The 24,134-nt window shown below is 41.1% G+C and overlaps 3 protein-coding genes across 11 annotated transcripts in view; 1 reads left to right on the plus strand and 2 right to left on the minus strand.

The window, feature by feature from the left end:
* Nucleotides 1-13,641, minus strand: LOC122759660 (sodium-dependent neutral amino acid transporter B(0)AT2-like). Of its 3 annotated transcripts, none has more exons than XM_044014629.1 (12): nt 13,613-13,641; nt 8,039-8,258; nt 7,338-7,495; nt 6,732-6,852; nt 6,399-6,568; nt 5,853-5,963; nt 5,513-5,754; nt 4,454-4,637; nt 4,176-4,377; nt 3,159-3,318; nt 2,916-3,078; nt 1-2,519 (listed from the first exon to the last, which is right to left on the minus strand). In XM_044014629.1, the coding sequence occupies exons 2-12, from the start codon at nt 8,256-8,258 to the stop codon at nt 2,271-2,273; spliced, it is 1,980 nt and encodes a 659-aa protein (XP_043870564.1). In that variant the 5' UTR covers nt 13,613-13,641; the 3' UTR covers nt 1-2,270. The 3 variants fall into 3 exon arrangements, with proteins under 3 accessions (XP_043870564.1, XP_043870563.1, XP_043870562.1); XM_044014628.1 differs by lacking the exon at nt 13,613-13,641 and adding an exon at nt 10,731-10,813; XM_044014627.1 differs by lacking the exon at nt 13,613-13,641 and adding an exon at nt 9,359-9,653.
* LOC122759659 (epidermal growth factor receptor kinase substrate 8-like protein 1) lies at nt 12,661-22,423 on the plus strand. Of its 2 annotated transcripts, XM_044014624.1 has the most exons (19): nt 12,661-12,778; nt 13,492-13,551; nt 13,632-13,790; nt 13,985-14,134; nt 14,244-14,326; nt 15,323-15,435; nt 15,733-15,788; nt 15,894-16,023; nt 16,124-16,212; nt 16,308-16,382; nt 17,173-17,321; nt 19,164-19,308; nt 19,553-19,605; nt 19,707-19,815; nt 20,442-20,567; nt 20,696-20,846; nt 21,235-21,400; nt 21,519-21,651; nt 22,141-22,423. In XM_044014624.1, exons 2-19 carry the CDS (start codon nt 13,522-13,524, stop codon nt 22,225-22,227), a joined length of 2,004 nt encoding a protein of 667 aa, XP_043870559.1. In that variant the 5' UTR covers nt 12,661-12,778; nt 13,492-13,521; the 3' UTR covers nt 22,228-22,423. The 2 variants fall into 2 exon arrangements, with proteins under 2 accessions (XP_043870559.1, XP_043870561.1); XM_044014626.1 differs by lacking the exon at nt 12,661-12,778 and having other exon boundaries at nt 13,475-13,551.
* luc7l (LUC7-like (S. cerevisiae)) overlaps nt 14,513-24,134 on the minus strand; it is a 14,007-nt gene continuing 4,385 nt past the window's right edge. For 5 of the 6 annotated variants that reach the window (XM_044014630.1, XM_044014633.1, XM_044014632.1 and 2 more), the window contains 3 exons: nt 24,056-24,085; nt 23,802-23,963; nt 22,476-23,653 (listed from right to left, as the gene is read on the minus strand). In XM_044014630.1, the coding sequence (XP_043870565.1) occupies nt 23,533-23,653; nt 23,802-23,963; nt 24,056-24,085 (313 nt within the window). In that variant the 3' untranslated portion in view covers nt 22,476-23,532. Of the gene's footprint in view, nt 14,523-15,616; nt 15,626-22,475; nt 23,654-23,801; nt 23,964-24,055; nt 24,086-24,134 lie in introns of those variants that run through there. The other variant, XM_044014631.1, reaches the window with a different exon arrangement.

Below are 24,134 nucleotides of genomic sequence, written 5' to 3' on the forward strand. Positions count from 1 at the left end.
TCATGCTCAAATATTTTAATTAAAAAGACAATATATATACACAGTAAAATTTAATCTTTTTGTACAGACGTTTAACACTTTGTTCTGTTTGAAGGCACTCCATAATACCAACATTTTAAAAAAACACTAAAGAGAAAATACGAGAAAACAATGATTGAAACAATGATGAAAAATAAATCTCTGGTGTGAGGCCTTTAGGGAATAAACATGCACTTGAGTTTCCTTTCAAGCCCAAAGTAAAACATACATCTCCCCCAAGATATCATGTGTATGATATACACATATGTATCAAAGACAATTTGATTCACATCTTAAGGGAAAAGATTCACTTTCTAAAACATTTATTCTTGAAGAAATTGAAAGTGCTATATACATACTTAGTAAAAATGTTATTATTGTCCCCTCAGTGTTTGTACCATGGCGTCACAGGTCACAAAACACATTTGGCAAAAAAAACAACCCAGAGAAACAATATAACAATATAATGATAACAGTTAAGTTAACACTTAAGTGCTGGTGTGTTGTGACATCACAGAAATGGCACACGAGCGAGAATTCCCTTTAAATTGTAACCTCTCCTGATAAAAAGCACCAACTTTGATTTTGTCCACACTCAGTTTACTGTCATAGAAGAAGCTGAGTTTATATTTAATAATCACGTAAGTAGCACAGTAACGCGGCACTCATAAACATGTAGAACACTATATCTGACAGCTGCCACTGTGGGCTATGTTCAGAGGAGTATAATTTAACTTCAGACAAATCAGCTCTTCTGTATTTAAGTATTTTACATCAGCCAACCATTGTGAGATGTTGTGAGGGGGAAAAGGGTAACATCCTCACTGTGTCAATAATCTACATGTTGCATTCAATGGGCGCCCGTAAATAGTTAACCCCGGATCTTAGAAGAAACAGGAGACCAATCACTTCTCAGTTTGTACATATGATCACTTATATTTACACATTAACCAACAATTTTTTTTAAAGATGTTTACACTGTATTTTTAAAGCAACAGTAACGATAATAATAATAATAATAATAATAATAATTTTGTTTAAATTTTACCCCGTTAACTGACAATCATTTCTGGATTTTTGTCCGAACCTGGTGGAGTACCAGTGTTCTTCTGTCCTCTCAAACAACACGCCTATAATCTAATACATGCGTGATCAACAACCAAAATTCAATGAATCGACATCAGGAAATCTCAGATGCCTAAGCCAAGATTTAGCCCCGAGAATAAAACACTTGCACGTCTTTGGTGCGGGTCAATGACACCATGCGCTGAGCGTCAAACGACGACACTTGGTGCACGTGTACAGGCAAAAGGCCTGATGGACACTGCTATGACTTTCATGTCGCATGGCCACATATCAGATCTAATCTAGAAACCACATAGTTCTGAACTTTTGGATTTAGAGCCACTTCAGCCTGGTAATCTGAACATAGACTTGTCATCCTGAATGCATTTATGTGTTTTTGGTGTAACAGTCTCTTGGTGTTGTATTAGCATTAAGACCTGTTGTTCTTAATGCTTAAATAAAATAAGTGAGAGGATCGTACAACACGTGTGTTTAGCATAAAGAGATTTTTCTGTTGTGTGTGTAGGTGTAGTGTTGAACAAGGACGTCTGTGTAGCGCCAGGGTTCACCGTCTTACTCACACGTAAGTGACCTTGTGTTGTCCCGCTTTAAGGTCCAGGCTCACATTTGTGTTGTTGTGACTTGCGTTTGGTTTGGTTACATTCAACAGTAACGTCTACCAATTCAAGTGAATCACATTTAAGGTTATTTTAGATAAAAAGAACAAACACTTACACAAAAAAATGATGTGTCAGAGAATATAAAAACCGACCTTTTTTTTGCAATTGGCATCACAATATCAATTTTACACCTCAGGGACTGGAATCTTTCAGTTCCATTTTCCATCTCCAAGCAGAAGTAAACAGCAGTGTGAGGTGATGTTGAGTAGAATGCTGTAAAAAAGTAAACAAACTACAGTTGTAGTCGTTTGTGTTCCACATTAGGGAAACCGTGACAAACCAGTTTGAAGAGAGTCAATAAAATAATGAAAAAAAATGCTCTGAATATGGGTGGGCTTCATAGAAGTATTAAAAGAGGTTTTAAATATTAAAATAAAGAATATTTGGTTCCACTCCCTGTACCATGGCTGCACTAAAGAGCGGTCACATTAAACGGTCCTTACAAGTGGCCCACTGAAAACTGACTACTGCAGGTCCTTTGTATCATCAAGTTAGGAAGTTCAGCGTTTAGGAACAGGGAGCGGACGTCCCGTTCCTTTGGTCCAGTGGCGTCATGTCGGTCATTGGAGTTTCGCAATTGTCGTTGGTGCTGACGATGCTGTACTGACCCGTCTGTGCCTCTCTAGACGATCGTGTTGACCTTTCCTGCAAGAGGGCGTGGATCAGAGCCACGGGGATGGGCATCATGGCAAATATGATGAGCGCAGCCAGGACAGCCAGGGCCCAGCCTGGGTAATCCAGGTGCTTCTCAGAGGCCTGAGGAACATGATAACAAAAGCATTTATTTAACAGGTTTGCATTTAAGTAAATATATTACAATCACTCACATGAGGCGTCCGCTCATGAACACAGAATACTAACTTCAGGAACTGTGGCTTTTTTTAAATTTGTTTTGGGACTCTTTGGGACACTTTTCCCAGGCTGTGAAAAGTTTCACAGTTTGCTAATTTATCTCACGCTCGGGAGACTTTTTTATCCTGAATGTTAATTTGTTTTAAACTGTGTAAAAACATGTTTCACACTTTGAAATATTGTTTTATTAAGTCGCCAACCATCGCACAAAACAGGTTATCCAGAATAAACAGTTCCATGTTTTTAAATGGCTGAAAAACTTAGCCACTGTTTACCAAGTGTTAACATGATAATACGTACTTCCTCCTGGTTCCATGCCATATAAGTTGGTGGTGTGATGATCATCCGAATTCCAGTAGCTCCCAGCAGCCCCAGCATGGCAAGCAGGCAAATGTATTTCCACAGGTATTTGTAAATCACACTGGGACGCCATCCCAGCATTTCTTCAATGTCATCGAGGAACCTTTAAGGAACAGAACGGCGAAGGTTCAGAGTCTGGAGTGGGAGTTTGGTCGTCCACGGGCTGAAAAATATACACCTCACCTGTCTGCTCCGTACAGCCAAGACACACTGAAGGTCTCAAACACCACCACGATGATGAGTGGCAGCGTGGCAGAGTAATCATCGAACATTGTCACAAAGTAGTTCCCACAGTGCTGGGTGAAGAGCAGGCCAATCACAAAGCCAATGACGCAGGTGAAAACTGTGGGAAAAGAGAGACGACAAACAATCAAAAATGAAGTTTGTTCCCCTCTGCTTGAAAGCATCAGTATCTAATGTTGGAATGTACCATCCCTGAACTCGGAAATATCCAATCCTTAAGGTAAATCTGCCTCCCATGCCTGAATAAATTCGACATGTTTTTGTTACGTTGTCTTGTTCTTCTGTGTTTCAGCTTCTTCTATCATTTCTGGGTTTAAGCTTTCAGTACAAAACGACTGACCCCTAAAACTGGATATAAAGAGATATATCCATATCTCTTTATAGACATATAATATATACATATATATATATATATATACATATATATATATATATATACACATATACACACATATATATGTGTATATATATATATATACACACACACATATATATGTGTATATATATATGTGTGTATACACACATATATATATATATACACACATACATATATACATATACACATACATACATATATACACATACATACATACATATATATACACACACATACATACATATATACACATACATACATATATATACACATACATATATAAATACACACATTCATATATATATACACACATACATACATATACATACATAGGAATATATATATACATATATAGGAATATATATATATACATACATACATATATATATACATACACATATATATATATATATACATACATACATACATACATACATACATATATATATATATATACACACATACATACATATACACATATATATATATATATATATATATATATATATACATATATATATGTATATACATATATATATGTATATACATATAATCCAAAAGTAGAGGTAGAAAATGTGTACTTGTGAGTTTGGTCTTGTTGTTGGCCAGAGTCCTGAAGCGGTCGGTGAGGGGGGCGAGGATGCCCTCCATCGTGCCAAACATGGTGCTGAGTCCCAGGTTGAGCAACATGAGGAAGAAGAGCGCTGACCAGAATGGGCTGCCGGGCAGCTGTGACATGGCTTCTGTGAAGGCAATAAAAGCCAGACCGGTGCCCTCCACACCCTGAAAACCAGCAAGAGTGATGGCTTTAGTTTTTAGTACAATAACAGTACAAAAATAATAAGGGGTTAAAAGTTACCTTCTGCATCTCTTTTTCCAGATCACAGTCCGTTAAATTGCCAGGGATTTTATTCCCATGCTCTTTAAACCAGGCTCTGTACTGTTCGAGGTCCACAGAACTGGAAGCAGAGTAGTTGAAGGTTGGCATCCATCTTCCGTTCACATGACCGCTGCCAATCTGCTCCGACAGCTTCTTCACATTACTGAGAGCAAAGAATTATAAATGAGGCTGAAAATAAATCTAACTGCGATTTTACAGCTGAGTATTCAGTGTGTTACACTGTGGATGGGGTTGAGCGACATGGCAAAAAAACATTTTCACGACGTATTTTCTCATACTGTATTCTCCGATTTTGATGTTTATCACAATTATTTTTAATACTGCTAGTTTTAGAGCATCTGTATTGAAACCTGAAAAATCTAGAGATTAGCTCAACATTTTACTGAGATACAAAGCAAAATAGATGCAAAAAAGATCCTGTGCCGCAGGCGTACCTCTGATAACTTGCAGTGGAAAATATACTCCTTTTAATAACATCCTGGAGGTATGTGTTTATAGGTCACATAATCAGTCAAAGTTATGATTAATTTTATATCGCATTTTTAGTAGTGATATAACATAGCAATAATTGTGCAGAAGTCAGAAAATAGATGTTTTTTCTTTTTGTTTTTGTGCAGAAAAACAAGCAAAGAATGGGAAAAAAAGGATACAAGACACTCTATAATGCAATTTTTCTTAATGCAAATTCTTATAGGCTCTGTATATACTGTGTGTTTAAACATAGAAATGGAAAAAAGCAGCTGAAATGCTCTGTGTTCCAAGATCCTTGTATGATCGCGTAAATATCCCTGGCGTGATCATCGTAATCGACCTGGATTTTTATCACACAATATTTAAAATAAATATGACTATACGATTTGTATTATTCCACTATTTCAAAACAATTGTTTACCCCTAGGTAAACCCATAGGATACCCATAGGATATAATACACTTCAAATAACACGGTGTTCCAAAAGTCTGAAAGCACAGCTTCTTTGTTGGAAGGATTCGTGACACATGAAACACACAACCCTACCTGACAACGCAATCCATGACCTTGACTTTTGCACGAAAGCCAAGAACAGCAAACACCACCAGAGTTGCCAACACAGACGTGAGGAAGTTTATAGTGGAGACGGTGAAAGCGTCACGGTGACAGTTGTTATTCCTTGGATTGTACGAGGAGTAGGCAATAATAGACCCAAAGCCAAGACCCAGGGCAAAGAAAACCTGTGTGGCCGCCTGGCGCCAGACCTGAATGTTACCCCAAATTTCCAGCTAAAAAAAGATGTATAGAGAGAAAGAAAAAATGAGGAAAATAGGGACATTAGTCTGAACCTCTCCACATTGAACCAGACAGTTAATGTGCAAAATACCTTAGGATAGAACATGTAGGTGACTCCATCTAAGGCTCCATCCAGCATGAGTCCTCGGACAAGGAAGCAGAAGAGCACCACATAGGGGAAGATGGAGGAGAAATACATCACCTTAAAAAAGACAAAAATTATTACATGACAGGTAAAGTAAACCCGGTACCAAGTAATACATTCACATTTCATACAATTGTGTAAAATGTCTAATTGCTGCTAATTGTGCTCCTCAACAACCCATTTTCCCCACATGGAGGATTGAGGATTCATCTAATCCCATTTAAGCCCACTGCTCGTTACACACTCAACATATGGCCTTTGTAATTGAGAAGCTAAGTGCTTAAGTCAGTAATTGTGTGAAATGCCTGATGTCAGCCGGAACTGGATTCATTTTGTAATTTTGGCATCTAACGCCACCATCCCCGCATTCAAACCACCACCACTTTTCTCTTTAAAAACACATCTGTTACCCAGCAAATGGAAACCATCAGAATAGATTTTGTGTTATAACAGTAAAACAGACAGCCAGTGGCCAAAACATCTCATAGTTACCTTGACAGAGGTCTTGATACCCTTGAACATTCCCAGACACACAATGGTCCAGGCTGCCAGAAGGCAGCAGGTGATGTATGGGTTGAAGGAGCCCGTGTCATCAATTGAGTCTGTGATATCCAAAGCTTTCCGGTACCAGAAATACGAAGTGGGGGAGCTCTTCTCACATTCTTTAATTGCAGTAAAAACATTAAAAAATAATATAAAATACATCGATTACTAATCTAAATTAGTTATATATATATATATATATATATATATACACACACACACACACACACATATAACACAACAGCTCATGAGGTTTTAATAATTTTTGTGTTCAGTGTTCACCTGTTACATTCCTCTCTTTAGGACACTGATTCCAAGGTAACGGGAACTGAAATGAGTTCCCAAGATAGAAAAGACTCCATGCGAGGATCACGTTGTAGTAGAGAGCCACAAAGAAACACACCTGAAGACATTTGAGAACAAGATGATCAGTTTCATAAAGTACGTTTGGAAATACAGAATTCTTGGAATAAAATATTACATGTATCAAACTTTATTTATAAAGCACGTAAAAACAACAACAGCTGAAACAAAGTGCTGTAGAAAGTAAAACAAATAAACAAGCCATACAATAAAACCATAAAAAAGAGACAATGTCTCATATCCTGTTAAGTGCAACTAAGAATTAAGTGTGTACTGTCACTGGCATGAAATTAAGCAACAACGGAGGCTGTCACACTGCGCACACCTGCGGCTGTGCGCAAATCTCATGTAAAATGACTTACTTTGTTTAAGTAACTACTAGGACATTTGTTCAAACTTATTTAAAGAGTGCCAAATGCATGATGATTTATTGCATTCATACCTAACTGGATGATCACTCTACTGTATACCACTAGTACTGTGCATACATTTCTGGGTCAATTTGACAGCTAATTATCATCTTACCACACAGCTGGAGTAGCCAATCCCTGCGAGCCTTGGTGAGATGTACTTCCACACGCCGATGCTGCCCTGTCGGATGGCCTGCCCAGCTGCCAGCTCCAGGAAGAACAAGGGAATACCCACAACCATCATCAGCAGCACGTAGAGGAGGAGGAAAGCACCTGAGGAGAGCAGGTGACCAAGCGATCAGTTAGCAAATGAACCCAGGTTAATAACCTGGTGGACGAAGTATATTTGACCATTTTCATAGCGACTCCCTAGACATGGTGTGCATGATCGAGAATAATAAAAAGGTCCAGTGTGTAACATTTAGGTGGATTTATTGGTCAAAATGAACATACTACTCAAAAGCATGTGTGTATAATCACTTTAAAAGAGTTTGATTTCTGTAGCCTTTGAATTAACCTGACATATGTACTTAAGGCAAGGGCCGCCATCTTGGGCTATCATGTTTCGACAGCAGCCTGAACAAACAAACCAGCAAGAGCAGGGCAGGAAGAATTTTAAAGCTAAAGCTCACTACACAAACAAAGATGAATGGCATCTTTTCTGTTATGAGAAGAGAAGCATAGTTCCTTGACACACCTGGAAAATGTGAGAGGTGAGCAAATCAGTCCTCCATTAGCTACAGTCTGCAGTCCCACCATGAGATGTTACTAATATCACATAACACAGATTACCGTTACTATGCAATAGGTACTAACCTCCTCCATTCTGATGGCACAGATACGGAAACCTCCAGACGTTGCCGAGCCCGACACTGAACCCCACCTGAGCCAAAAAGTACTCCACTTTGCTGTTCCACCCTGCTCTGGCAGGAGGCTCGGATGAGGATTCCTGGTGCTCCTCGCCGACGTAGCCGTTGAGCTCCGACAGCGTGGTCTCTGTCATGCCATCCTCAGTTGGAAGTGGCTGTTTCTCCATCTAAGAGTGATAGATAATTTGTTAATCCCAAAGGAAAATAAGGAAATCAAAAGGTTAAGAAAGGGCAAAAGTTACTGATGATTTTCCTTAGGGCTTTCATGTAGATGAACAGTTGTTTTGGTGTTGCAATGCAAGGATACTTTAAAGAGATGCATGTGCTGTATGTTTAAATTTGTTTAAATGTTTAAGTTACCAGTGTACTTTCAGCTGTTCTTAATGAAGGGTTGCCACTATGAAAGGTGATTTATGTAACCTTGGATGTGCCATGGTTGTTGGTGCCAGGCAAGCTGGTCTGAGTATTTTTCATACTTTATAAACATATTTCTAAAATGCTGAGAATTTTCACGCACAACCATCTCTATGGTTTACAAAGAATGGAAACCATCTGGTGAGTGGCAGTTCTCTGAGTGATCAACGCCTTGTAATTGGGTCAGTGGAGAATGGCCAAACTGGTTTGGAATGATTATAAGGAATATAAACACTCGTTTACAAACCCAGGTATGTAGAGGACGACACTAGGTGCCAATTGGGCCACTCTGTACCTAAAAAAGTGCCTGGTGAATGTATATCTTATACAAGAACAATACAACAATTGTGTAAAGATGAGTTTTCAGTTACACCATGTATTGTGTTGTAATCTCACATTGGGTGGGGGTAATTTAATTGCATGCAAAATATGTAATTAAATTACTTTCCAACGACAGACATTTCCATGTTTTCGTGTGGTGGTTCTCAAACTGTGGTACCTGTACCACCAATGTTAGGTGAGGTTCATCTGGTGGTATCTGGTAGGTTTGAGAACCAGTGTTTTAGAGGAAAAGCACAGACATCACTGCCAACATTAGCACTGGCTCTGTACAGGTTAATAAAACAAGGACAGTGACAGAAAGCCCGCATGAAAACGTGAAACTACAGAAGCTTAAATGGAAGTGGGAGTTTACCGTAGCTTTAGCCAGGCTCTACTAATAAACCAGCGGCAATACCACCAGCTCATCAGTTACACATGTAATTCACCTTGAAACACAAATATAAAGATGGTTCCACTCACTTAGCTTGTTGCTTGAGATACACACAGTACACTGCTAACTAACACAACCCACCTGAACACCGGGAGATGCCGTAAACAAAGAGAAACGTCAGAAAACGCAGAAAACGTCTGTGGTGGTAACGGTTGTAGGTTCCGATGAGCACGTGGAGCCGCAGCTTGTACAGACACACGTTTTTCTTCGCTTTCTTTACATTAAAACGAACACAACATGCAAAACACACCGACTACAGCACTGAGGTGTACAATAGTCGGCGAGACAAGGGCAGACAAGCGGTGAACACGGCGGTTTTCTGAGTCCTCAAGCGAATCGCGCGCCTCCTCGTAAGCGTACAACAAACGGGCTGGTCTCTTCCGCGTGATGCAATGTGATGCTGCGTTCAATGACCGTAAATAAAAAACAAGCGGAGGCGGCGGAGCTGCATCCCGTCGTCTTCAGTAACAGTGCATCGTCTCATCTGTTACACCTGGCTGGACTGAATTGATCACGATATCGGGCACATAACAAAAAATATGCAAATAAAGAAAATAATATAATTATATATTTATATAATATAAATGCAATAACAATCTCAACAATTGTACAGAAAAAAGGTACTAAAAAATGTTAGAATACGACTTAAAAATAAGATAAGGAAACGCTCCACATCTATGACTCCCTGTGACACATTCATTCAGACAACAGTGTATAACCCCAATATATATACAGTCATAAATACAATAGCGTTTAATTGGTTGTAACAACTTTGTTGTTATAGTGACAGCCGCTGACAGTTTGTAGTGCGCTCTCTGGCATGTACGGACGCACGAAAGGGCAGTGAACGCAGCATCAGGTCGTGCCTAATATTGTTTAGATTTTATTTTTCCGTCACGCGTGGTCGTGACGAGCCATTTAAACTCGCAGTTAACTTTCATTTGGGTTTTCGCGGCAGTATTTTTTTTTTATAGTTTGCAATCCTTCATGTGGCCACAGTGAGTGGAGTAAACAATGGCTCGTGAATGTAACACGTGGCAATTTAACACATTATTAATCTCACTTTGTTTTTTTTCTTTTTAAAAACCTCTATTTACAGCGAATGATTATTTCACACGTGTCCACACGTGGCTATATGAGTTAATTAAAAACATTAATCTTAAACTGATGCAAAAGTCTGAATCTGTCATCAAACAACATCTTTAAATACCACAGCACAGCAACATATTCAGATTATGCAAACGACTTCATACCATGTAATCCGATTTGAGTGTTTGTCTCGTGGCTGTGACATTTCTGTGGACACACGCATACACTGCCACGTATGCCTGTTTTGTTGGCAAATAAATCACACACTGTGCTGGAACTTAACACCACAGTGAAAAAACTACACAGCAAAATAAAAAAAAAACACCCACCCGCATTCATTCATTAATTAATGACTTAAAAATACCTTCTTGTGTGAAAACAGTGGAGGTTGTTGCTTTAGAAAAGTGTCCACGCCGCGTGTCCCCGCGTCCTTATACTACCACCAAAGTCAAGTGGGATGTTTTTGGGGGTTGTTACAAACTTCACCTGACTCCGCCTTTCTCCTCCATTGGTGGACAACATGGAGACATGAACACTTGCAATTATTCAGGGACTGTTTTGAAATGTGAAACCCCCACGGACACGCTGTGTCTGCACGACCCACCCCCTACACCTGAACCGGGTGAATGTGATGTTATAAGAACCTCAAAGCCTCAGAGGTGATACTTGAGTCAAAGTACAAGTATGTTACCAGAAAATGACTTTGGTAGAAGTTTAAAGTCACTTATTTATAATATTACTTAAGTAAAAGTCTTAAAGTATATGACATTTACTGTACTTAAGTGGTGCCAGGGGTGAGTTGTCTTTCACATAAAAGGTTGTGGGTTAAATTTTCCGCCTCTGCTAGTCTATATGTGTGTGTCCTTGAGCAAATACACTTAACCCCAAGGTCATCAAGACTAGAAAAGCTCTACATAAATACAGACCATAATACCAGCTCTTCTTCTGATTTATTTAGGTACAAAGATAGTTAGAGGAAATGTAGTGGAGTAAAAGTATGAGTTGCTAGAAATATAAATAACAAAGTACAGATATGTGAAAAATACAGTAACAAAGTATTTGTACTTAGTTACATTTACAACACTGGTGACAGGAAACAGTTGTAGTGATTGTAAATCTCAGCATTTGTGGTTTTCACTCAGAACTCATCCAGTAAATGAACAATAAATTAAATAAAGTAGAGGTCTCAAACTCAAGGCTCATGGGCCACATGAGGCCCACCAGATGATTTCAAGTGGCCCAAAACTTTAAAATTAAAACTACAATTTAGGATGAAAACTTTGCTCTTTTACTGTGTGTGTTGTTTTGTGAACATTTGGCATTGGTCACATCAGTGGCTGCTGCTCCAAAAATTCTAGTATGGGTGGGTTGGGTTGAATGTAGAGAAGGAATTACCCCTGCGGGACTGATAAAGGACTCATTTATTTATTTTTTTTATTTATGAAGTTTTGACAGGAAGAAAAACTGATTCATTTTCTATTCATTGTAAAAACTCTATTGCGGTTTGGAGCAAAAATTCCAAAGTCTAAGCTGCTTTTGACTCAGTAACAATCTGCCTATTCACTTTATGAACATAACGTAATTGCGTCTTTTTAATTCATTTGAATTGTATGTGAAATAGTTCACAGATGACTGGCTAAACAACTGCATCATGGAATTGTTGGAAGAGTTGACTGAGCACTTTTACTCTAAGTTCCCCTGACAGAAATAATAGTCTTTAAATCACTCTTTCAATTTGAAATTAAAATGATATCTTGACAATCATGATTTAAAAGTCTAGAGTTCACAAAAAAGAGTATGATCAAGATGCAAAATGAATCTATAAATAACAAAAACAAAATACATTTGAAAATAACACGTAGACAATTGTAAGTAAAACACTAGACGAGCTTGGATATAATTAAATATATATATTTAATTAAATGTATTAAACGTTTAACTATAACTTTAAAGTGAGTGTAGGGCCACGGCACATCAACTGGTTTGAGAAATCAACTCAGATTTGCCTTCACCGGTTAAGGTTTTAACTTTAGATCGTAACAACCACCCTTTTTTCTTCACACATACTGTGCATTTTTTTATATTTCGTATTTATGAGCCTGCAACATTTTTACACACAGACACAGACTCAGAGTCCCGCACATACTAAAGCAGTTGTGTGTTAGTATGTATAGTGCAGGTGTACAGGAAGGGGGAGTGAGTCAATATTTTATCTCTAAGGTGGGGTGTTGTATCATGGGCGGGGCTTCACTAGGAGACACAAGTGTGTGTGTCGTGTGAAAGCTCCAGTTCAGTGTGAGGCAACCTCTGCAGAGGCACTGAGGCACAGAAACTCTTTTCAGTGTAAACACACACACACACACACACAGCTGTTAACATCAGGAATAAAGCAGGGGAAGCCCGTCGACCTCGGTAAGATGACACTAACATAAGACTTTTTTTCATTTCACTTAAATACGGGTAATACTCTGACGATGTTGTGTTGTGTGTGCTTTTTGTGTGCGTGTGTAATGATGTCAACACAGTGATGTGCAGCAATTAATTGTCACAAAGCTGCTTCTTTTTTGAAAGTAGTGCTGAGGTAGGAATTCATGTCACTATTTAAGGATTTTATAAAGATTTTTTATTTTTTTATGTTTTATCATAATTTCAAATTGCATTCAAATTGGCCTCTCTCTCTCTCTCTCTGTATATATACAGTCTGTATATACACGTGTATATATATATTATCTTTTAACATTTAAAATGTATATATATTTTTGAATGTTTTTGTGTTTTTGGGGTGAAACCGCTCGACGCTCAGTCTCTGTCAATACCAAGGATTCCAGTGTTGATGGTCATTGAGGAACAGAGCGGTTTGATTGGTGAGGTCACAGCACTGTCGTCAGACTGGTTTCACTCACACAGTCATCAGCAGAAACCACACACACACACACACACACACACACACACCACACACAGACTGGGGAAACCTTGAATGAGAGTGTTGCTGTCTAATGAAATGCTAATCACAAAGACAGAGGCAGAGAGAGAGATTATGTTGGGATTAAACTTCCTGTTTCCCTCACACAGTCATCACTGGCTGCTGCACCAACAACATATTTTTCCTGATCTCTTCTCTACAGCTGTTACTCACGACGCAAGAGGAGGAAAGGATGACGAACCTCTCGCGATATCTCGTCAATGTGAGTCTCATCACCTGCACCAATTTTATTTTCACACACACACACACACACACTCATGTACCTGCTCTCCTCTCTTGCAGCACCTGATGACGTTCTCGCTCCAGGACGGGGACGTGCAGGGCGTGGAGGACGCCCGGGCGCGTCTCTCCTTTTTGGCCGAAAGCAAGAAGCTGTGGAGTCAACAGATGTTCCTGGATGTCGGGGCCGAGGCCATTAAGCTGCGAGACGTACAGAGCCAGGTGAGAACTGATGATGCTGATGACGATCTTCTACTGCTAGTCCATCACAGGGTCACACACTCTCACACTCACACCTATGGTCAATTCAGAGTGTCCAATTTTGTCTAATCTCCATATTTTTGGACTGTGGGAGGAAGCGATCAATTCATACTGCAGCAATCATGTTCCATGTTTGATTTGCTCTTGGCCTGCAGGACGAGCTGGAGACCTACTCCCTGGAATCCATCCTGCGGTGTGACGCGATCAACACGGTGAAGCACTTCCCGTCCCTGCTCATGCTGATCTGCAAGAGTGAGGAGCAGAAGAAGCCGGACATTCACTTCTTCAGCTGCGAGGTTGTGATGGTGAGCGAGTTCCCCGGTCTTTCCTGCTTCTGCTGCGTCATCGTGAATCTGTGCATGTGTGGTTCAGGTTTCACAAGTGATGCCACATCTCTCACTCACACACACACAGGCGGAGGAAATCCGCGATGACGTCGCTCGCACAGTTTCCGGTCGGTCCAACCGTGACACTTCAAAGCCGTCTGATGCCTCCAGGTACACAACCACCACAAAGCACTGGTTTGATATTTTGAAATGAAATCCAGTCTTTTGAGAAGTGTGCGTTGAAGGAAAAGGAGCAGCTGGATCTCCCTCTTTGCCTTTCTTTCCTTTTGTTTCTGTTTCTTTTCACCTCTTCCATTATGTTTCATTCTGTCACCTGTGTGTGTGACAGAGGGCAGGAGAGAGACAGCTGAGAGAGGGAGAGAGAGAGAGCGAGGGAGAGAGGGAGGGAGACTTGTATTTCTGGTTTATACATAACTTAACAAGGTGTGACAGAGATAACAAGAGCAAACACACACTCACACACAGAGAGAGAGAGAACAGGTGGAGGACGATGGTGTCAGAGCAGCGGCTCGGAGCCTGAACGGAATACACCTGTGTTACCTGGAGACTATTTGAAGGACATACGTGTGTGTGTGTGTGTGTGTGGTAAGACAGACGGACAGACAGCTGTGTATGTTCCATGCAGATTCTGTGACTGAACAGGAACAGTTTGAGTTTGAGGCGTTTGCTTTAGTGACTTTAGTGACTTTAGTGTTTGTGCAAAGACAAAGAGACGTATGTTTTAAAGTCCTTGTCTTTTGCCTCACAATGAGTTGGCTTTCTTATTCTTTTTTTTAACCGAAGCACAGTGTTGTGTGAAATCTAAAGCGGAGGCACGAGTCAGCACTTTTTCCTTCTGTTTACTGTACTTAAGTGGAATAAGGGCTCCGGAGGGAGGGAGGGAGGGAGGGAAGGGCAGGGGTTTGAATTTCACAGACATCACACTGTCTGTTTTCAACAGAGGATCTTCCGTTGTCTTGGCTGGAGTCACTGATCAAAGGTTGTCCTCTCCGTTGCAGCCATTTTGACTCCATTAGTGACTCTCAGAATGAGGACGAGCCTGTCTGACAGTCAGTGTTTGTGAAAGTCAGGTTCACTGCAGGGTGTTTGGTGTGATGAAGGATGCAGCGTTGTGTGTTTTAAAGACCTCTCCTCTTCATCCTTCAGGCTTCCTCGCAGTAGAGGGGAGATGATGGACCCTTATGGAATCCCAAGTCACCCCATCGCACATGCCCCTAACCCCCCACCAGCAAACCCTCCACCTTACCCTGGACCCAGAGGTGAGTCAACAAAAAATAAAAGACTTCATTTCACCCTTAAACTGTGTGCCACAATAAAATGTTTTAACGTGATGACAAGGTGAAGGGAAAGGAAAGATGTGAAGTGAGAGGAAAAGGATCCGGACGAGCACAGAGATTGCTTTGTCTATGTTTGTGGGAGGAGGAGGAGGAGGAGGAGGACGAGGAGGAGGGTGTTTCAGGGGAGAAAAAGGGGACAGGAATTTCAAATGCAAACACCAGAGGCATGAATGAAAATGGATCAGCTGAGGAATCCTCTGCTCTCTTCTTCCCCGGCAGCAAACGCCATCAACGGCGGGCCCGATGTCTCCTTCCTGCGAGCGGAGAGAGAAGTGGTACGTCTCCTCGCGTGCTTTGTATTTCATAATGATTACAGGATTATATATAACAACAAAGCGGTTCTCTTTTTCTTCTCCCTCCCTCTCTCTGTCTCTCTGCAGGGGATCCTCAACCACTGTTTTGATGACATCGAGAGCTTCATGGCCAAGCTCCAGCAGACCGCAGAGGCAGCGACGGTGCTGAACCAGAGGAAGAAGAAGAAGAAGAAAAGTAAAAAGCCAAGTGCTGAAGGTAAAAGAGTGATCCAGTGCATATCAAGTTAAAACTTAGCTTTTATCGCCGCTCACTCATTTTCTCATTTACTATTCTATGCGTGTCTTCCCTGAAACAGAGGATTTACTCACTATCAAGGCTCGTCCACCACCAGAGGAGGAATTTATTGACATCTTCCAGAAATTCAAATATTGCTTCAGCCTCCTGGTGTGTGTATTCACTCACATCATCTTCTTTTTGGCCTCACTGCACCACCCTTGTTTTTTTCTTTTCAAACAAATCCCCCTTTCATCTCGTTACAGGCGCGTCTAAAATCGACCATTGCCAATCCTTCGTCGGAGGAGCTCGTTCATCATGTATTCAAACCGTTGGACATGGTGAGTCAGAGCGGTGACTGTCTCTCTGCGGTCGTGTTGGGACAACACCTGTCACTGTCCCTTTTTTTTTCTTTTTCCTGGTCTTCTACGACAAACTGATGTTATACAATACATGATATTTGAGTATAAGCGTGTTTCATGTCCAAATAATGGAAAAATCATCAGTGTGCCTGAGTCACTTTTCCAGTATTTACTCAGGGTAGAGCCCAGTCATGCAGCTATCAAAGTCAAAAGCATTTGTTTGATTGTTTGTGCGGTTTCCTGGTGCAAAGGTCGAACAAACCCCAGGTTTCATTTATACAGTAAATATTAATATTTAATACATATGAAACAAACTGGAGCTATAGTTAATCCCAGCCGAAAAACCAGCGTCGCTGCATTACATGAAAACATGTCATTTGCATTAAAGCTGAATGAAATCGTTTAGTCTTAAAAAACTCACCCAATTTAAGTACTGGAATTTCAGGCGTGTCATTGTGTTGACATTTGATAAAACATTAAAGGCCTCAGGTTTTTTTCAGGTATGAATCAGACTAAAGCGAGTCAAAGGGTGGACTGGGTGTGTTTGAAACTGTGTGTATTGGTCGTACCTGAATAGGAGAAACGTGACCTCCTACTTCTGGAACTTTGAGTCACTTCTTTTCACAGAGTGTGAGAATGTGTCACTCAGCGCTCCAGCAGGTGGATTTAGCCCCTGTGAGACCTTGAGTATCAGGTCTGTGTCTGTAAAAAAAAACAAAAACAGTGGCCGTTGACAAAAGTCTTTTTATTTTTATCTGGGTGCAAACAGATGGTGAAAACAACAGGAGGGCCGGCGCTCGGGGCCTCAGTGTCCAGCCCTGCACTGACAACCTCTGCTGTGTCTCTGCTGCAAGACAACCTGAGCGTGGAGGAGAGGCAGCTGTGGACATCTCTGGGTCCTAACTGGACACATTATCGGTCAGTAGCGACAATCACCACCAGGCTTTTGAAAGATAAAGATGAAATATTATACAATATTGGACTTTTTGCCGATATAGTGGCTTGTACCGCCATTTTTGAAACCCCTTGCCACCCAAATATAAATAATCTAGACCCATAAAAAAAACACAAATTAAGTTTTATATATCGCTATAAAAGAACTATAGTTTGTTGCGTTTAATAGCTGTTTTTAGCTCAATCTTTCAGCTACAAACAGCTATGAAATGTCAATAGTTTTTTTTAAGTGACTCACTTTGACATAATTAAAACTATGTTCAGGGCTGTGGATCCAAAATGACTATTTCCTCATGTACACACTCATGACTTCATTTCAGTGTGTGTGCCACCGGCTCTCCATACTTCAAACACAAGTTTGTCAGGTTTGGGGAGGTTTTTAAATATCACGTTTGACACAGTCACAGGATGTGACGCATATTTTCAGCGGCCCCAAATATTAAAAACACTCTCATTCCTCGGCCTCATCTCTAAATAAGTCGTGTTTACCTTGAAAGTCAAAAAAATGAAATAAAATATTCTTCTGTAGAGCCACAGGTTGCAGACCCCTGACCTGTATGGACATCATTTAATTAATATCATATTTTTCATACTCGTGTCACAGATGTGGGTATAAAACGTCTCTATTGTGCAAAATGAATAAGCATCTGTACCTCTAGGGGGCGCTAGCATAGAACGCAATGAGATTTTGCAGCTTTTTCGGCCTACAGTTTTAGTCATTAGTGGTGTTTTATACATTTTAATGCCTATATCTGTCCTTTTGTTTACAATGTCACTCAAAGTAACAACAAAGACATAAATAGAGACAAATCCTTCCAGCGTGTATTTCACCTTGACAGATCATTTCACAAAACAGGAATAAAACACGATATTTCTCGATTTACAATTATTCATTTTAGGGTTTTTTTTGTCATTAAAGTTCCGGTGTCAGAATGTCAGAGTAATTTCTGTGGATTTCTGAGTAATTACAAAAACAGTGTGGTCTCCAGGCGGTCCCACGTCTACGCTGTGACCTAGTTTTCTCTCGGCTCAGCCGCTTTTATTTTATATTTACTTTGGTTATAGACAGAGGTGGAAAAGTAACAAACTACATTTCATTTCCTCGCGTACTACTGTAATTGTGTACTTTTAAAGTAAAGTTTTTTGGTCTGTACTGTACTTCACTGCATTTTAAAACATCTGTTACTAAGTGAAAACAAAGACAAAACTTTGGCAGTGAATGATGAGGGTCTGTGAGACTTGTATGAGTACTTTAACTACTTTTACTTGTACTTAAGAAAACGTTTTTTTAATCAAAAATAGTGGTACTTTTACTTGAGTATTGAGAATATTTCAGTACTTTTTTCACCTCTGGTTAAAGATCTGGTTTTTGAAAAAAGTGTTACTTGTCACGAGTGCATTCAGGAAACTTAATTGGAGCTGCGTGGTGAAGGAAACAGCAGCAGCTATGCTTGATTGCCAGTTCATATTGAACGACTGTGACTTAAATACGATTGTGAATCGTGTCCTGCTGAACGTACAGGTTCAGTTTTAGCAATAGAATTTAGAATAGAACTCGTTTTACCCTGTGTGCTTCTCACAGACAGGCTTATTGTGTGAACTCAATTGTTTATAATTAAATCCTACTCATGACACACTTAAACAATAGTACGCTGCACTTTCTGTTTTAATCCAACACAATATAATTACTGTGTTCACACTGAGAAATTTATCAGGCACATAAATCTTAGCTGTTGATCCAGTGTTATGTTCGTCTTGGTGCAGTAAGGCTCAACGCAGTGGCCCCGTGTTGTGTTCTTCCCGCAGCTCTCAGCTCAGAGGGCCCGTCACACCGTACACCCCCGTGTTCTTGGACGGCTGGAAACCGGAAGCCCTGAGGCCAGACGGGCAGGTTTGGGAAGATCCTGTCGAGTCACAGCACAGGCACGAAGCCTTCCAAGCAAAACAAGAGGTATGAAATACCTGCGTGAGTGGAAAAAATGCAACAACACATACATGTCACAAAAAGTGTACGGTGGTGTAGGATGGTTGTTGTTTTCTTCAAAGATCCTTCTGCACTTTCCTGACACTTTGTATCGTCAACTACCCCCATCGACCCGTCTGTTGGCCCCTTATTTCTCTCTCTCTGTCCTTGTTTATGCTCATGTGTGTTTGTGTGTACATTCATGAATCGTCCTGTTCTTCCACCACGGCAGCAACAGCCTCCTCAGGCGGTCGGTCCTCCTGATTTCCACATCGAGGACGACACGTAAGTCGCCTTCAAACAGCAAATCAATTTATTTTTTTTATTTTTTTTTACCTTCAACTGTGTGAAACCAACATCTGTTTTTCTCTTCTTACTTTTTCCAGAGACAGCAGCACATTCCCACCGGAGCCCGAGCGTCTCTACAGCTGCAGTTACGACTTCATCGCCAGAAACAGCAGTGAGCTTTCAGTGCAGCAGGGGGAGACTCTGGAGGTAACGATGTTGGAGACATGGATGCTCATCCTCACTAAAAAACACTGGTTTAACAAAACAACACCTGCTTAGGTGTATAATATCTTATAATATCCTTTTCTCACTGTTAATCAAACATTTGTGTCACATTAAAGTCCCACACAGTAGTTGCTGATCCACTGCTGCCTCCATTATTTAGTTTTAATTTCTCATTTTATGTTTGAAATCCCTCATTTCCATTTTAAAAAAGCAGCAGCTCTTGTGCTCGTGTGGTTGAAAATCATTCATGTTCTCTATGGAATTTGGTGCAGGAAAGGGAGCGGTTCACAGACTTCTGTCTAACGGAGAGGAAAAAGTGGCAAACTTAAGACTGTGTAGACTTAAGGAGGTGTAGACTGTACTTGGTGAGCTCAGGCCTCGTCTTATGATGGTTCTCAGCAGCACAGGAGGCCAACACTGTGTCTGACCTCTGACCTATCATTCGGGAATCTTTTCAGAGCCGTGAAGCTGATAAATGAGTCTAAAGTTTGCAAATAAATGACTGGATCGTGTTGCACAGCTGTCAGACGCTGCATGCAGTAGACAGAGCAGTGACATCACGTGAATGATGGTATTTCTACATGAAACACAAGTGATCTTGTTTCCAGGTCATCGAATCATCCAAGCGCTGGTGGAAGTGTCGCAATCGGTTCAACCAGATCGGCTTCGTCCCCTTCAACATCCTGGAACCTGTAGCTCACATAGACAGCCCCCTCGCCACCAAACCGCCCAGTGTAAGTTACAAACATCCACACACACAGAAGCAGCAGAGTGTATGTGTGTTCATCTGAACATACCTGAGTAAATTTCATTGTTTTCTTCTCTCTCTCTCTCTCTCTGCTGCTGCTGCACATTCCTGCAGGTCCCTGCTGCGCCTCCCCTCGCCAAGACTCTCACTCCGGTCCCGCCCAGTCCACCTGCTCTGCCCCAGGCCCCCACCCACTCCCCACAGCGTCCACACAGCTTACCGGCATACACCCAACACATACCAGCTGCAGAGGACACAGATAAAGGTAGCAGATGAAAGGCACAGAGACAAACACGGGGTTGGTTGCAGAGGTAGAAGTCTCTTTATGTCCCATTTTACAGAACACAGTGCAATAAGAATTACAGGACCTACAGTAAACAGACTATTTTAACTTGATAAAAGACCCAAATTGTGGGCAAAAAACATCCAACTGTCATTTAGTTGCTCAGCTCTTGGTTTTCACTCAGCTGTCAATGACTCCACATAAAAGCTAAAAATCTACCAGTCTGCCATGAATAACACTCCGAAAAAGATGCACATTAATGAGTCACTCGCTCTGGAATCAAAGGCAGACAAAGTATGTAAAGCCTAATTCTTGTGCATGCATGTTTTGTCCACAGCCTGACTGTCGTGTCATTCTTTTTTGTTCTTAGTCATGCTGGTGAACGACGAGCTGCTGCAGAGGCTGACAAACGGAAAGACCACGCTACACAAGCCTCTGGTCATCCCGCGCTCCAGTGACACGAGCGTTCCTCTGAACTACCACTCTCCTCCAGAGGAAGTGGCCGAGTGGCTCAGAGGGAAAGGCTTCAGTGAACCGTGAGTGTTTACAGTCAGTGGAGTGTTTATAGTCGCTGTAAGAAAGAGGTCGTCGCGTATAAAGCGACAGGAGAGTTCAGTGGCAGGGAATCACGTGTGTGTGTGTGTTTACCCTCAGGACGGTGTCGTGTCTGGGAGTGCTGACAGGCGCTCAGCTCTTCTCCCTCAACAAGGAGGAGCTGCGGGCTGTGATTCCAGACGAGGGCGCCAGAGTCTACAGTCAGCTGGCCGTGCAGAAAGCACTGCTGGAGGTAAATTCATGCAACTCTGAAAGGTTTTTATGTGAAGTGAAAACAAAACATGAGCAAATCAAGTGAAACCAAGTGAATCAGGAATCCATGTTTTTAAGTCAATAAGGATGGAAGGAGATCGAATGAACGCCAAGACTGTGAGAAATAAGCCTTTAATTGAACTAATATCAGCTATTTATGACCCCATATAATGTGTTTTGTGAAGATTTTGCAGGTTTTTAATCGACGCTTTATTAAATAACACGTGCAAATAAATAAGTCGCGGTTCACTCGTCAAACTTAATCTCTCAGAAATGTCTGCATTTACCCATTTAAAATAAAACACAATGTTAAAAAGTCTCAGTTCACAACTTGGGTCAAAAAAAAGTAGATCCAATAGAAACAATTTAGAGAAAACTAGAATAAAACCTTTGAACTTTGCACCACAACTTAATTTAAATAAAAATATATATTTTTTGTCCTTCATTGCTTCTTCTTTTTTACCTCCAGGATGCCAGAAGGGCCACAGAGCTGGAGGCGGTCATGGAGAAACAGAAGATGAAGGTCGATCTGAAGCTGGAGAGCAGCACGCTGTGAGCCGCAGGAGTCGCCGTCACGATGCCGTCACCGGCGTGGATCGCAGAATTATAATCACCAGAGAAAAACACGCAATCAAAAGACTGTTTATACAAACAGCGTCTCTCACTCATTTAAACATAAATTCACCGAGTGTTTAACGGAAGCAGGTGCTGCGCAAACTTATTTTATCATTAAAAAGCACATTTTTAAATTGTTTGAATGTAAACCGTCTCCTTCTTGTGAATGAAAGCCACAACACCGATAAATAAAATGGTAGGAGTTTTTTTTTTATTGAGATTTTAAAGAAAGCTGTCCAGCTAAACATAAACAAATGACTCCACATTAGGTAAAGCAAAACAAATCTGTCTGCATTCAAGTAGAAATCTACTCAAAAGGAATTTGTCCAAAATGGGCCAAAAAAAAATCATTACTTTTGACTTGACACAAGGTGTACACATTTTTTTTTAGCACTGAATTTCCAATGTTCTTCTGAAACTACTGTGTCACATGCCAACACTGACGCTTAAGATTCCATTTATTATCATCATCATCACAAATCTTTTTTCTTTTTTTTTAAAACAGAACTCAACGTTTGCTACCGATACAAATTAAAAACAACGCATTGACCTGCACTGGCCAAACTTAACAGTTTCTCTTCACTCACTGGCAGCATAAAATCAAACACGATTTGAAATAAAAATAATGGACAATGTGATGGAAAGGATGATTCTATGACCAAATTAAAAATAGACCTTCATTGTGAATCCACATCCTCAAACATCAGCAAAGTACAGGAGACTAAATGTAGACAAACATTCAAGGACTGCAGTCAAAGCAGGGGCAAGGGCGATTTAAACAAAGTATATAGATAGGACGAAACTTTAGGCCCCTGAAACACGCTGTAGTTACAGACAGATTCTGTATCAAAAGACCATCCACTGAAAGAATACGGATAAACTCCATTCTAATGCTTTAATCCAGCAGATTCTCGGGACATGGTTGTAATAACAAGACACAGGGGTGTGTTTGACAGACAGCCACCAAATCACAGGTGTGGGTATTACGATACACTCCACTACGGATCAACAACTACACCCCGCCGTCCAAACGCAGTCCGATAAATCTGGATGCTGGACAAGTGACGCCACGAGATATCTCAGGTGTGTGTGTGTGTGTGTACACTGGGTCAGCTGTGGTAACTGTTAAAGCAAAGAAAGGAGGCAGGCGGGAGGACAAGGGGGGGGGGTTCAAGGCAAAGACTGAAACATTAGGTTACTAAAAACCAGAGAGACGTGTGTGTCAGTGGTGGATGGAGTCGCGTCTTCACATGTCACCCATGTCCCTGTCCTCTCCCCGTCGAGAGTCTGACCTGCCGTTCATGCCGTCCCTCCTGTCCCGCTCCCGTGACCGGTCTCTGGATGAGCGCTCTCTGTCCCTGGAAGACCTGAGAGATCGGAGACATTCAGTGAGGTGAAAATGAGCTACATATGCTGTAGTCTGCGAGACACATGCTACGGAGCTTCTACATGTTCAGAAAGCGATGAGATAACAGGGAGAAACTCTATTCTCAAGAACAGTCCCCGTGTATTTACTTGTGTCTGGAGCTGTGCTCGTGGCTGTGACGGTGGCCTCGACTGCGGGAACGGGAGCGGCTCCGGTGCCGCCTCTTCCTCTCCCTGGAGCGCGAGTGTGAACGGCGCTTGTCTCGTGACGTGGAGCGTGAGCGCCGCCTCCTGCGGTCACGGGAGCGGGACCTAACGAAAGTGACACGTTACACTTTGGCCTCAAAGAGAGTGGTGTCGTTACAGGAACTCATCTTAAATTACAGATAATACACAATTCTTACCTTCTATGCTCTCTGCTGCGTGATCTGGTCCTGCAATAATAAGCACATTAATTAAAATGAAGACACAGATCTAAAATGA

Source organism: Solea senegalensis, linkage group LG18, assembly GCF_019176455.1.
Source record: "Solea senegalensis isolate Sse05_10M linkage group LG18, IFAPA_SoseM_1, whole genome shotgun sequence".
Taxonomy (NCBI): Eukaryota; Metazoa; Chordata; class Actinopteri; order Pleuronectiformes; family Soleidae; genus Solea; species Solea senegalensis.

Excerpts from the sequence above, each read along its gene's own strand:
- LOC122759660 (XM_044014629.1), bottom strand. The coding sequence starts at position 8,258 with ATGGAGAAACAGCCACTTCCAACTGAGGATGGCATGACAGAGACCACG. Across the intron at positions 7,496-8,038 it reads GTGCCATCAGAATGGAGGAG|GTGCTTTCCTCCTCCTCTAC; the intron begins GTTAGTACCTAT and ends TGCTCTCCTCAG. Across the intron at positions 2,520-2,915 it reads TGGCATGGAACCAGGAGGAA|GCCTCTGAGAAGCACCTGGA; the intron begins GTACGTATTATC and ends CATGTTCCTCAG.
- LOC122759659 (XM_044014624.1), top strand. The coding sequence starts at position 13,522 with ATGACGAACCTCTCGCGATATCTCGTCAAT. Across the intron at positions 16,383-17,172 it reads TATTCAAACCGTTGGACATG|ATGGTGAAAACAACAGGAGG; the intron begins GTGAGTCAGAGC and ends GGGTGCAAACAG. Across the intron at positions 19,309-19,552 it reads CCTTCCAAGCAAAACAAGAG|CAACAGCCTCCTCAGGCGGT; the intron begins GTATGAAATACC and ends CCACCACGGCAG.